This window comes from Neodiprion fabricii, chromosome 2, assembly GCF_021155785.1.
Source record: "Neodiprion fabricii isolate iyNeoFabr1 chromosome 2, iyNeoFabr1.1, whole genome shotgun sequence".
Taxonomy (NCBI): Eukaryota; Metazoa; Arthropoda; class Insecta; order Hymenoptera; family Diprionidae; genus Neodiprion; species Neodiprion fabricii.
The window spans coordinates 5,970,851-5,985,084 of NC_060240.1; the positions used below are offsets into that span (position 1 = coordinate 5,970,851).

The 14,234-nt window shown below is 36.2% G+C and overlaps 1 protein-coding gene across 6 annotated transcripts in view; it reads left to right on the top strand.

Moving 5' to 3' along the window:
• Positions 1-14,234, top strand: part of LOC124176761 (nocturnin) — a 40,545-nt gene that overhangs the window by 11,976 nt on the left and 14,335 nt on the right. For 3 of the 6 annotated variants that reach the window (XM_046558428.1, XM_046558423.1, XM_046558425.1), the window contains exon 2: positions 13,826-14,046. In XM_046558428.1, the coding sequence (XP_046414384.1) occupies positions 13,826-14,046 (221 nt within the window). Of the gene's footprint in view, positions 1-4,062; positions 4,863-8,246; positions 8,508-13,825; positions 14,047-14,234 lie in introns of those variants that run through there. The other 3 variants (XM_046558424.1, XM_046558427.1, XM_046558426.1) reach the window with 3 other exon arrangements.

Consider the following 14,234-nt stretch of genomic DNA (forward strand, 5'->3'; position numbering starts at 1 on the left):
AAAAAAATGCTACAAGTGGCACGTTTATTTTTATTTTATTTTTTTAATCAAAAAGATCAACATCAAAAATTGTACGCGCGGCCGTATTTGATTCTCCTTTTAAACGAAGATAAAAAAAAAAAAAAAAGAAAAAAGTAACCACGCGTAAAGTAAACGTACGATTATACACGTGATGCGTACAGCGTAAAGTTTTAAGGGGTAAACAAAACGTCATAGGGTATTATTTGTGAGGCCGCCTGTTTTTTTTTTTTTTTTTTTTTTTACGCCATTGTACCGAAAATGGAAATTTACAGGATTTCCTTCGCCCGTGTTTGTAAGTATTATTTGTACGGTAGGTGAGGTATTGAAAACGGGCGCGAGATCTTTGCAAAGATTCGATTGAACGTATCGACGACGTAACTGAAAAAAACGCTTTGCGCAAATAGGTACACGTATGTACGTTGTGTACACGCGTGTGTGCGTACGCTGATCCCTTTTAGGAGATATTATTTATTATACCACGTGTCGGTTCGTACGACAATGAAAAATCCTTACAAAAGGGCCTCGTCAAATCTACGACGTCCCAGTTCGTTCGTTTCTTTTTTTCGAACAATGTCTTCCCTCTTATCGTTCCTCGATCATTTCGCGTTACAGGCGTATGGGGACCTGTAACCTCGCGCACAAGTACGTACGTACATCATTGTAAGAAGAAGCCTTTGACGCTCAAGGTGGCGATTCTTTAATACCGTGATGTTATGACTACCTTATATCACATCCTATTATACGCTTATCCCTTGGATCTTGGATTTATTTATGCATATGTGTGTAACGATCTGGGTACGTTGTGCGCGGCTTGCCGGAGATGTTTTCTCGTCTTCATGCTCGGCAGAGAACTGGAAAATAACCGAAACACATTTGTTCCCTTGGATTGTTTTGGATTTTTCCCAACGATTGTTAAGGGGCTAATTTTTAATGGAAAATCTAGGAAGGTGTTGTCCGATTTAGTCAAACTGACGAAAATCGAACGGTCCGTTTCTTGTTCTTCGGACCTGTGGATTTCACGTGTGTATTCCATACCTGTCGCAGCCTCGATTATATCGTTATTATACGATATTGGAAAATTCGTGATCGTTCATGGAGAAAACAGCTCGTTAATGAAAGTATTTTAGTGTTGTTCCGTTCGCATCGCGGCGAGTTTTTCATACGAATCAAGACACATCGGTGTTACATCGTTTCAAACCCGTGAAACTACAATTCAAGTCGATGTAAATTGATTGTTGAAAGAATTATGCCCAGGATTTCCAAAGCTTAAAATTATTTATTCAAAACTTGACGCAGAGGTTCGAATAAATCGTAATTCGTTATAATTGTCAGGTGTATGTGATTGGCTATCAAATTTTTATCAAATCTCGAACGACTTTTGCCCTCACGGAAAAACAAAAAAACCAACTTGGATGTAAATTCGTACCCCTAACTTTTTTCTTACGGGAAATTTACATTCAAGTTAGGGTTTTTTTCCACGAGGGTGTCACGAGAAAAGGAAGAGAAAATTTTTCAAAAGTCATTCGTCATTACTGCAGAATAGAAAAATTTCCGTCGTCATTGCTTTTTCGGCGCAAAAACTTTGGTGATTAAAAAATACGAGTAACGGCATGGTTATTTTGAGATATAATTATTGTTCGTGTTATCTATTCCGTAATAATTTACATGACAAAAAATTTATTGTTAACTAAATATAACAGTAAAAGTTTCGAATTGCGATAGAAGAAAGGAAAACAGTTAAAAACGTTCAGTTCATACGTGAAATCGTTACTCTCAAATTAGGCGTATTCGAAGAAATTTGAAATTTCCGTATAATTATGTAGAGATTTCGACGTGTCATTTTTTTCCGAATCACGTGTACTTTTCACATAATCCGTTCACGTCAAAATGCAAACATTTAGTCCAAATGTCTTTTTACCTTGCGCGTAGAAACACTTTTCGAACGATTTTCAACGTTCACCTCGGAACGTGAGAATAATTGTACGAAAAAAATTTGTCAGATAATTTTACCCCTAATTCGTATACTTGACAATTATTTAACAACGAGTCTACACACAGCATATATCTCGAGAAAATGGTAAAAAAGCAAAGATCAAGAGTGCACGCTGTGTGGTGTAAAAAAAAAAAAAAAAAAAAAAGGAAAAATGAAGTAAACGGACGAACAAATTCTATTCTATTTTTCTTATTAAATCGCGTTTAATAAGAAAAAATATGCATTGTACCGTTGCAATGCAACAAGTACACACGTTGTATGTCACGCAGACATTGCGCATGACGGTAACATTCACCTTGGGCCTTGGCAATAAAATTTTACGTCGTAGTAAACGTTCGCCGAACGCACACAAGAGCATCGATTTCTCTATCAATCCACGTGTAATCGGTCATATGAAACAACCGATGACGGGTTGACTTGTAGGAATTCCGTTGACCTTAACCAATAGACCGTTGCACCGACGATGAAGTGCAATTTATACGTTGTACGGATTAGAAGTTAATTAATTATTCGATCCAACTTATTCGCAATACGAATCTGTGCGGTAAAATTAATTTTCCAAATTTCAAACATTCGCGTTTTTACTTATTTCGTCGTTCCGTAATATCTTGTATTTCATTTACTTACAATTGTTAAAGAAAATTTCGTCTCGTTTCATCTCCGTCTTTTTTCGTATTTTTTTTTATTTTTTATTCATTTATTTTTTTTTTTTTCTCCTTCTCATCCAACACGTCACGAGTGTCCGTACCGCAGTATCCTCGTTTAGCGTTAAACGTATTACATCATCCAGAAGCTCTTGGAAGATTATGAAAATGATTCATGATCTGCGCGTGATTTTTTTTCATTCTTTGTAAAAAAATAAATAAATAAATAAAATAAAATCAAGGAAGTCTGGAAGTTATTCCTGATTATCTTACGTTTGTCTCTGTCAATTTGCCAATGGTTGAAATACGCTCGGCCGACCGAATAAAAACAAAAAAAAAAAAAACTTCTTTTTCACACCGTATTTTTCCATCCTTGAAGTAATACATAATAATAATAATGATAATAATAATAATAATAATAATAATAATAATAATAATAATAATAACAACAATATCACGCGCGCGGTTATAATACGAGAGTTGTGTATCAACCATTGTAAAATTATGCATTTTTCGTTTCCGTGAAGAAGAAAAGACAAAAAAAAAAACAAAATAAACAAATAAATAAATTTCTACACGTACACGTTGAAAACTTTTCTTATCTTTTTTTTTTTCTTACACACATGCAGTGTGTGAAGAAAAAAATTCATCAGGAATTCGTTATCGCAGTCGCGGTTTTTAACTTTCTCTGTGAGTGAATCGACGCCGTTTTGAAATGGAATTATTAATCGGGAAGAAATTCACTTTTACGCGACTTTCCGCGCAAGCGATTCGTTTGGGTTTTTTTTTTTTTTTGTCCATATCATCTGAAAACGAATTCGCGAATGAAAATTACGGCGATGGACCGGAAATATAAATTGTTCGAACAATTTCTAATTTTTGAATCATGTATACATGTACATGCAAAGTGTGCAAAACGGACTTAAAAAAAGAGTAAACAAGGCTCGAGCAATTGCGGAAGAAAAATTGAAACGCAACAAATGCAAGGATTGAATTAAAATCGACGAAAATTTGTCGCAGCATTGAATACGAAGAAAATTGGACGAATAAATGACGGTGGTAATTTGGCACGGTAAAATGATTTTCACAACTGTTGAAATGGCGTGAAAATCGCGACGGAAAATTCAAATTCGGACGAACGACAGGTGCCTGGATAACGAATACAAATAATAAGAATGAATAATAAAACTACAAACAGGTTGCGAGTGACTTCTCGTCAGAGAAAGCTAACTTGTGCACTGTAAAACGGTGGGGAATACGGGAAGAACGAGAGAGCGGGAGAAAGAGAAATAAATAAATAGAGAGAGAGAGAGAGCGAATCATTGGAGGGGGAAGGCGAGCGAAGATGTCAAAGCTCGAGATCGGTATAAGAGTCGGGCCCCCAGAGTGTAAAGAGTCAGTCTGTAAACTAACGTAAACGGGGTTTGAAGGAATCGTTCGAAAATCGATTTCTCATTTCGTTCTTTACCGTAATTCGAATCGAATGAAAGTGGCGATTTTTATTTTCATTAATTTTATTTCATACGTACGGTGAATTCCATGAGTACCGATAAACAAAAATTAATATTACAATAATCGGTGAGATAATAGTAATAATAATAACAAGAACAACAACAACGTATTAAAATATCCTCAGTGTATTCCAGTGAGTGATAATTTCGTGTGAATATAATTACAACGTATAAGCGCAATTGGTGTGAAAAAAAATGTTGAAAAGTTGAGAAAGAATATTGTTTACGATCGATTAAAAAGTAAATTAATGTTATAGGATAAAATTCACAGTTGTGTACCAGTGTAAAGTTGAGGATAAAAATTTTTATCTTCATCCGTGCATTGATATAATTGATAAGTACATTGAATGTGGATCGATACACTTTGACGAGTGTTCGAGTATAAAATTGTAATCGACAATTTGAGAGTAAAGAAGTTTGAAAGTATTTGTTCAGTGAGATATCTCGCGTTACAGCGAGACAGGAGGATTAAAATCTGGCTAATTTCGCTGTATGATTGCGAAATTGACTTGGTAGTATAAAAAAAGAAAAAGTTAAAAATCGTATATCAAGTGAGCGCAGCGCAGCGATGTCTTCGCAAATGATGTTTCTAACGCTGCGAAATGACGAGACACTCGCCATTACGCCCGCGCCGTCAACCGCAAAAGAAGATAGCCTTAAACCGTATCATTTGCAACATTTCATTATTCAACGGTAAGACGGAGAGAAAGAGAAAGGGAGAGAGAGAGAGAGAGAGAGAGATGCCGAGGAGACAAGATTGTTCCTCAACTTTGGTGTACTGTAATTTAAGTTTAGGTTTATGCCTTTGGAATGTTGCTTTGTTTATTATTCGCATATCGACGCGCGCGAAAATTGTAATCTTCTCAAATGATAAAGAGACGAATCTTCTCGACTTGACGTCGCGTCGTGCGGATATTGCCAAATTAATATACTGCGGAAGTGTATTTTGCAATTTATTTGCCAATGTGTGAAAGTCGTAACTCAATTATACAGGCAGGAAATTAAATCAGTAATTTATGCGTACAGTGTGTATGTAACAGCGCGTTCATCTTTTTTTTTTCGTTTTTTTTTGTGCGAATTTTGGTAAGTGAATATGACTGCATACATATATATAATATATATAGTTGCAAAAAAAAATTTAGGCTTCTTTAGACTTGGAATAAATTATTGCCTAACCATTTCGAATTTTCAAGGCGATGATGGATTTCAACTGTCAAAGTTACGAAAACTTGGTTGAAAATTTCTGAAAAACTTAAAAAACTGCGATGATTGATCAAAGCTTTCTCGGAACTACTTGACATGAAATAATTTTGCGAAATCTTATCCTCTTTTACTTGTGATGCGGTAGTTTTTATTTTTTTTGTTTCTTTTATTTACAGAATTACAAATCCTAACAGTAACTGAAAATCGTATCGTGTGATAATTGACTTGAAAACTCGTATGAAAATCGTTCGAAATTTCCATTAAACATTATCATCTGGTTTGTCTGGACAGTAATCATCGGTTTCTGTATACGTTGAAAATACAGAACCGAATTTTTTGACGCTAAAAAAAACGAAAAAAAAAGAGATCAACCATCAAAAAACATTTAAATGATATTTTGACTTGAAGAGAGTGCATTGAACCGATACATAATATTAATACGTTTTTAACGTATGTTTTAACCGCGAGTAATCAGCGGGTCAATTATTGCGACAATAATTGAAGTCCTAAATGTGACCGGAAAATAAAACCGGCTCTATCTCGACTCGAGTTAAAAATCCGTGGTATTTGAAAGTTGAATCACGCCTCTGATTCACCAATTTTACTCTTCTAATAGATGCGATCAGCAGTTGTTATTACTCATTGGATCGAAACTCTGAATTGCTGGATTGAAAATTTCCAAGATATACGCGTCATCGAATTTGGCGGCTGATTAGAAAAATGACAATAAAAAAAAAAAAAAAAATACCGGTTGCGATTACACGGCGATAGGAATTCAACGTAATACAAGTTCGCTGTTATATTCGTCTGCTCTTTATTTTTCGGGGTTACCGCTAATCAGCCATGTGACGTATCCGCATATCTCGAATCGTTTTACTCTGTGAAAAGAGGCGGAATGACGAAATTAACGTAATGTTACATATTTCCGCAGATAGATAAAAAAAAGGTTTAAAAAAAAAAAAACAGTATCGCTGCAAAGTCCGCATCGGTTTCGAAATTTATGACTTTGTATGTATACATATATAGTACCGCATTTCGAATGGTACTCAACTTGTCGGGTTTCATCAATCGATCAATACACACGTACGTATGTGTGGTTTTTTTTTTCTTTTAATTAATATTGACAACGTTGTTATCAAGGAGGATGTTGTATACGTTAATACTATTTTCATTGTCGGCAGACAATCTGGTTTACTACATCCGAAGATAATAGAAATTATCGATTGATTGATAAGTCTCGCGTACCTGTGATATAGATATAATCCAGGCCCGAATCAGCCGTAAGGCTAAAAAGGCTATGGACTCAGGCCCTCGAAATATTCTGGCTTTCGATTTTCAAAATTAAATTTTTCAAAATAGTACCTAGATTGAAAAAAATGGTGGTATTCAAACTCTCAATCTTGACGAATAAAGAATCGCACGAATATCAACGTCTCGGTGCAAACCGATTACAAAGAATTTTCTGCACAAAGTTCGGGAATTCTGTAAACTATTCATCATCGTAATATAAAATTTGTTTCCCCATGCAATATTATTTTATACAAACTTAATTGCGTAGGAGAAATATTATAATAAACATATTTTTCTTAACCCTAGTCGATTTAATTTTCCGTCACCGACATTCGGTCTTTTTTTGCAACGTGCATCCTTAATCCGCGCCTGAGTCTCATATTCATCACTAGGCATCTCTAAGCAATTGGTGACAGCACGCTGCAACTCGTAGGATATTTTGAAATCAACCTTGAGCTAATTGGGAAAAATTAATGCAGCGGGTATCTTGTGTATAGTGTATATTTATCGGCGAAGGCTTGATTAGTCGTCGTTCGAAATGTCATTATTGTAGAAATTCAGCCGAATAAAATCTCGTAACGCGGATAGTCAATTGCACGATAAAAATAAAGCCGACTTATTATTAACTGCACGAGTCACAGATTTCGTAATTTTTAATTAATTTCGCCGACGATTTATTGAAACGTAAATTATTCTATACCAAAGAAATTGTGACAAAAAATTTGTAGAGAATTTTGTGGATTGAAAATTTCCGGGGAAAACATCGAAGAAATATTTACAATTACAGATGAATTCTATGTTTCTGTCTTTAAATATATATATATATATATATATATATATATTTTTTTTTTGTGAAAAATGTGCTTTTACCGAATTCTTCAAGATTACATAAAATAGTATATCAACCTACGGTGGTATCTGATTTCTTCATTCCTGCCAAAATGCAAATCGGCAGGTTATTATTTTGACCGCTGACTATTGAATATTCGAAAGGGTAAACAAAATGATGCATTTAGTTCAAGGAGAAATATATTTCAAAGAAACGGAGACTCCTGCAGTTGGTAGCGTAAATAGTTTTTTTTTTTTTTATCGAGAATCGATTTCAAAATTTATAAAACACTGATCCTTTCCAGTGAAGTATGCTACAGAAAAATGTTCGCGCCGAATTGGTCACAACGCATCATCAAATAGTGTTAGATCGATGTCAAATTCTAGTTCAATTGAGTGTCCACGTGGTATTTTTGTCACCGGACAAGAAAATTCTCCGCAAACAGTCTGAAACAGATTCAACAAATTTTTCATCACCATGCATTGGGTTCTCTATAACGAGCAAACGTAGATATGATGTAATTGCTTTGCTGACAAATATTCGTTCGGTAAAAATCCAACGAGATAAGACCTCTGCACGTCGGTAATTTCCTACAAAACCTCACCGCTTTTGTCTTTCGTGACGTTTCGGGCGGTCGGCGTGCCGCTGTGACGTCACTAGCGTCATCCTGTGTCTGCGGTTGCGTTTGCGCCTGCGCAGAGCGAGTTGCCTCAGAGCCAGAAACGCGTTTGACGGAGGTTTCGGAAGTATCCGAAGCTGGTAGCCGACGGCGGACGGCTTGCTACCTGTCGGATATTCGTGTTTGACGGGTTTTCGCGTGCGTGAGATTAATTTCACAAGAGTTTATTTACCGCAACGTTCGTAAGCGTCACGCGTGCAGTTTTATTTACCGTGGAACCTGAATTTCAACGCCGAGTTTGTTCGGCTCGTTTATTGAGTGCAGATAGACGCCCGCCCACGTATTTTACATGAGATATCTCAGGACAGTCCTCGTCCGTTTCAGGTAACAACACGGTGTGCGTGTCGTTCAACTGTTTTATCAGATAATCTTTATCTAATTATCTCAGCCAACTTCACGTTTATCGCGTTATCGCAGGTCGCGGGTATACTTATATTTATTTGTTGTACGTGCATACGTGACGTTGAGATATTTAAATCGTGAAAACGTGTCGCAACAGGTGAACTTGGCCTATTTTTTTTACCCCAAACTACTGCGAAAATGCTCTATTTGCTACTCACGTGACGACTGGCCAATTTGTAAGTTTGAAGCCGTGAACTTGAGAGCGGAATCGGTGCGATTTAAACGTGTTCGATACTGTGGTTGTTTTGCATACGTATCTGATATCTGTTTAGTACATCGACTCTTGATACTCGTATCTGTAACTGGTTGTGGTGGATTACTAGTTTTTTTGATTGGTAAAATGATCACAGGGCATTGCCTGCGAAGGTTTTCAGTCGAGAAACGGATTTTTATGAATACCTTATGAATAACTTGTATTACGTATAGAAAAATAATATCTTTCAACGATCATCTGTTGGAAACTAAAAGAAACTTTGAACAGTCATTTTGACTGATAAAATAACGTTATACACTTAATGATATACGAGAATTCAATAACGAGGAGACTCGATTCTAAAATACCTAATTATTATATCAAGTTTTAGTTTTTCGTTTTAACAAAATTAATCACTGAGTTTCAATAGTGTCGTAGCATTTATTATCGTGCACCAATCAAACAAGGGATTAACTATTCACAGATGAAAGTTTCAAAAGGTTAAATTAGAAAGCCTTTCAGGAAACAGGTAATTCACGGCTCGGTAAAGGATTATGATAAGGATTAAATCGTGTTCAGGTTTACTTCCACTTGTAATTTTGTCTCTCTAGAAGCATTCAGTCCAGGCTATTTGTACTTATCGAGAGGTTCAACGGTTTTCACCAAATTCCTGTACGGCTGCATCGGTTCAGCTTAATGATTGCCGGCGGCACAATTCTCTTGGTAAATTCTACACGAATCCCGAGTTTTATTTTTTCGGAAATTTTAACACCACACTCGAAGCCGTTACAATAGAAGACTTCCTTATTTTCTAAAAAATGCTAAGCAAAACGAACCGCGATGACACGACCTTAATCTCAATTGCTAAACAGCTACTTCAGTAAACGGTCAATGAATGGTATTGTGTATTCTGAAACCTGTAGAAATACGCGTTTGTCCAAGTATTCAGACAGTTTTGTAATGAAAGTAAATCCTGACATTGGACTGGAAAAATTTTCCTAAAGTGAAAATCCTACGTCACGCTGCCAGTTTTTACATGATTAATTTCTAATTTTACAACGTCTCGTCATCATGTGTACAAGTATACCTACTCGCAATTAGTATGTTTACAAACATCTTATTTTATACCCCTATAAACAATTTATCCGCATCTTTGCGTTTTAATAATAAACACACGTGATATAAAAAGCCGGTAGTCTTTTGTAAATTATTTTTCATAGCTATTCTTGAACGTTTAACGATTTAAGTTGAATATATTGTAAGACGAAATTTTTTATTAACAGTTATTACACTTTTTTAATTTAAATAAATTGTCTAGGAAACCTGTAAAATGACTTGAGACACGTGTAAAACATCGGAATTCATCTTTCGTTCAATTTCAATACCCAAGAAAATATCTCTTGATCTTTGGCTCCAAAAAATATAGTGCTCACTAAGGGATGCTCCTGCAAATAGAATATTTTCACGAAAATTTTCATGGCAAAGATTTCTTTTTTCGTACCGAGTCAGGAACCTCATTACGATCAACTTGCAATAATTTGAGAGTCGAGAAAACTTGACATTAATCCCAAAGCTTTGTTCGTACATCGGAGAGCTTTTTGAGCCGGACGATGGAAACTTGAACCGCGTAAGCGTTGTTTTGTTTATCGCAAGGTGTTTTCCTCCGAGTAACCTAGATCCGATTTCTGTCAGGAAATCTCTCGTCTCTATACGCACACCCATTATACGCAATTATTCCTATTCTCGTTATCGTAAACACGCATCGGGTGTATAACACAATTTCCACATATATATATATATATGTATATATATTCAACGTCGTGTCGTCTTTAGCGTTTGGATTGGAAAGCAGCATCTGTAAAGACGACAAGTGGACTTAAAATAGGCACGGCCAATCGGCTGCAGTGCATGCGTCTCGCTAGGGCTTGCTTAACGAGATTTCCTTCCGTATGACATTGAACTACAACGACCTTGTCGCGTTGCCAGAGCCACGGTGACTCTAGGTCATCCTGTGCCAGCCACGGCCACGGCTTAAAGCCCGTCTCGCACGTCTCGATTAAAGCTCGTCTGATCCGAAGCTAGTTTTTTCACTTCGGTCTGTTTTCGGATCGGCGGTGAGTTGAGAATTTATACTTCACGTAACGCGAGCATGTTTTACGCGTTTTTCCACGCGTGTTCTCCGTACACAAAGTATCCGTTTCTATGACGGTCGAGTGAGTCTGCGAATGCGCATGCGCGGAGTACTGAAAATACCGCTTTTAAGTCCCAGGAGTTGAAAGTGGTCTTTTCCGCACTGCGCGCATGCGCTGTCGCGAACAAATCTGACATTACGCGACTCTAACCTCGATTTCGCGCTTCGTGAAAAAACGCATAACATACTATTGTTATATCAAGAATCGTGTGCGACCAGGAAGCGACGGTTCTTTCGGATCGCTTATTTGCGATATTCGTCTTCGGCTCATCTACGACTCGTCTTGCAAATTTACGCTCGAAAAGACCGAGTTTGCCTCCTTGACACCCAATTTAATATTGTCGCAGGTCGAGGTGTTGTCAAATATTCACGTAATAAAATGGATATTCCATATTTCTATTTCGAAACACTTTGAAATCGTTAAATATTCTAATAGATTTATTTTCGTGATTTTGAAGCGGTGTTAAATGAAAAATCGATGCACAAATTTTTCTTTAGAATTTTAGTATTTGATTCTTTCGAATTTTTCTAAAATTATCGTAGCTTAGAAATGTACAATTCAGTCAAATTTTCAACGTTCGATCCCCTCGTAATTAAAGTAACGAAAAGATATTTAATTACGACTTGTTGTTAGCATCTTTCTGTTATAAACATGTTATACGTTTGTCGACTGGCTGTTGAAACATTTCTCCGTGTTTTTTCCTTGACAATAATTATACTTGCATTGTTAGGTTGCGATTTCTGATTCGCTTCTTGACGCGAATATTTTTTCTTTCATTTTGCACGTGACTTTCAGTGTCATTTCGAGTCTGTTTATAAAACAGTGAAAAACGGAAAATCATGAGTTGCATTCGAGCTTCCAAGTCGAGAACAGTGACGTAATTACTCGATAAGCATATGCCAAGAACGTGGATACTTTTTTCACAAGATTTTTGAGATATTAAAAATTCAAATACACCTTAACACTGAAGTTTGATATTTTCTTTCGAAACACGAGTTCAAATATCTGATCTGAAACGTCCGATTGACTAATCGTAATCATTAACGAATGCAGGAATCCATTATTTGTGAGACTTGAAGTGTGTAAGAAATTTGTAAAACAAGTGGAACATTTTTAAATCAACGATTACAAAATCATCGATTGCAACGTTCAAGACAAACACATCCGCTTACGTTTATTATTCATAAATGTTGCATCGTAATCTCAATCATATTAAGAAGCAAGCGATCGACATTGAAGGACGTTGATGAACGAAGAATCTCAACTTGGCAGATCGTATGAATTTGTTGATGTTATTGAAATGGAAAGGAGCGGCGGAATTGTTGAACAGAACAGGTTATGTTTCGATTCGATAAATCATTCTCCGAAGCTGGTGTTTCGGGTGTTTTTTTTTTTTATTTTTATTTTTTTTATTTTTTATCTTTCCCTTCTTATTTTTCAATCGTTACCGATCGCGTCTTACGAGCCGGAAGCGATGATACAGTGACTGGGTCGCGACGTTGATCGCGATGCGACAAGGAAGTAGCCGATCCACGACGATGTTTGCGTGCAAAGAAAGCAAAACCGGTTAAATATACGCCAGGTAGGCATAATGCGAATATCGGTAAGGCGGACCGGCGATCTGCAGGAAATCGAACCCTGAGGACAGGTCAGGAATTTAAATGCCGTTCCGTAATACGCGCGCGGTACCGTGCATAAAACCTTTGGAAGGTTGCGCAGAGACGAGGAACTCCGCATTTAAAAGTCCGTAGGTCTTACGCAATAAGTAAGACAAAACCGGATTACCTACAACTTCTCAGCGACACGGTGTTTAGGATATACGGGAAACTATCCGCTGCATTTATTTATTGCTTGCTTAGTCGGAAACTTGCTTAAAGTATACTTTCGAATTTCGGGCTTGTTGATATCTAACCGATAATAATCGATGAGTGTGTGTATATAATATATATATATGTGTGTATAAGTAATAAGGCAGCAGTAACCGTAGTGTTTAGAAAGTTTGGTATACATAATATGACACACGCAGTACGCATTAAGTCAGATAATGTATCGTTACACAAGGAAGTTGACGGGGTCGTTCAGAGTGCAAAGTCTGTTCGTTTAAACGTTTTTTTGGGTATTTTTTTAAATACGAATTATTGAAATTAAATTTCTCATAATTTTTACATTGCATTTATTGATGTTTAAACAAACTTTGTGAATTTTTTTGGAGACGAAATAGTGAATATAACCTAACGTATACTGGCTCGATAGAAACGCAGGTGAAAAATAGTGTAGACATGATATCTCAAGAAGCAACGATTGCTTTGGTAGTTTTTGTTTGACAAAAAAAAAAAAACGTAATTTGCATTTCTTTCACGTTTGCCTAGCTCGTAAAAGAAGAACTACCAAAGCAATCGTAATTATTCTAGTTTAGGCGATAGGTATAGGTATTTAATAATAAAGATGACGTAAGAAGATGCTTTTTGAGATATCTTGACTACAATTTTTTTTTCCATACGTTCCTATCTTTCGTATCGCGCAATATACATTAAGTTATACGCACTACTTTACCGTCGAAGAAATGTATAAAGTTTGTTTAAATGTCAACAAATGTGATGTGAAAATTATGAGAAACTTTAGTTGAATGATTTGTCTTAAAAAATAGTGAAATAAAACCTTTAGAAAAACAGTATTTACACTAAACGACCCACTGAAACGCGTTGCGATATAATTCAAGATTATTCTTAATGATCGACGTTGTTTGAAAACCAGTAAAAGAAAAAAGAAAAGTAGAAATAGTTATCCGTTGGGTAATTTTATTTTACGACATAGCGATTGGTAGTGAGATTATATTCCTAACATGTTTTATCCATTACAAATTTTCAGGATGGGGAGTTTCACGTCGTCGCCTAAAATTCTAAACGAGGATGCCCAGGACTCGGACATTAATCTACCGGCTAGAATGACTCGCTCGGAAATGCTCGATCGGTGTCGATGCGAAGGCGTTCAGCCACTTTTGAGACGACATTTCAAAGGCGCGATCAAAGATGTCGGCGTCAATACTGCGGACGATTTTAAAATGCTACAAATCAACGCTGTTAAAAAAAGTTAGTATAACTGTACAGTCTGTGTATTTTTAATTTCCCGAAGGGGAAAAATGACGTATGTACATTATGGTGTTCCAGAAAAAAATCGTGGAAAATCGTAGATTATGTTTTTTCCTGAAGTATCCTAATGTATATTCATCATATTCCAAAATTATTCCAAACCCTTTCAGTTATTGATAATATTATCT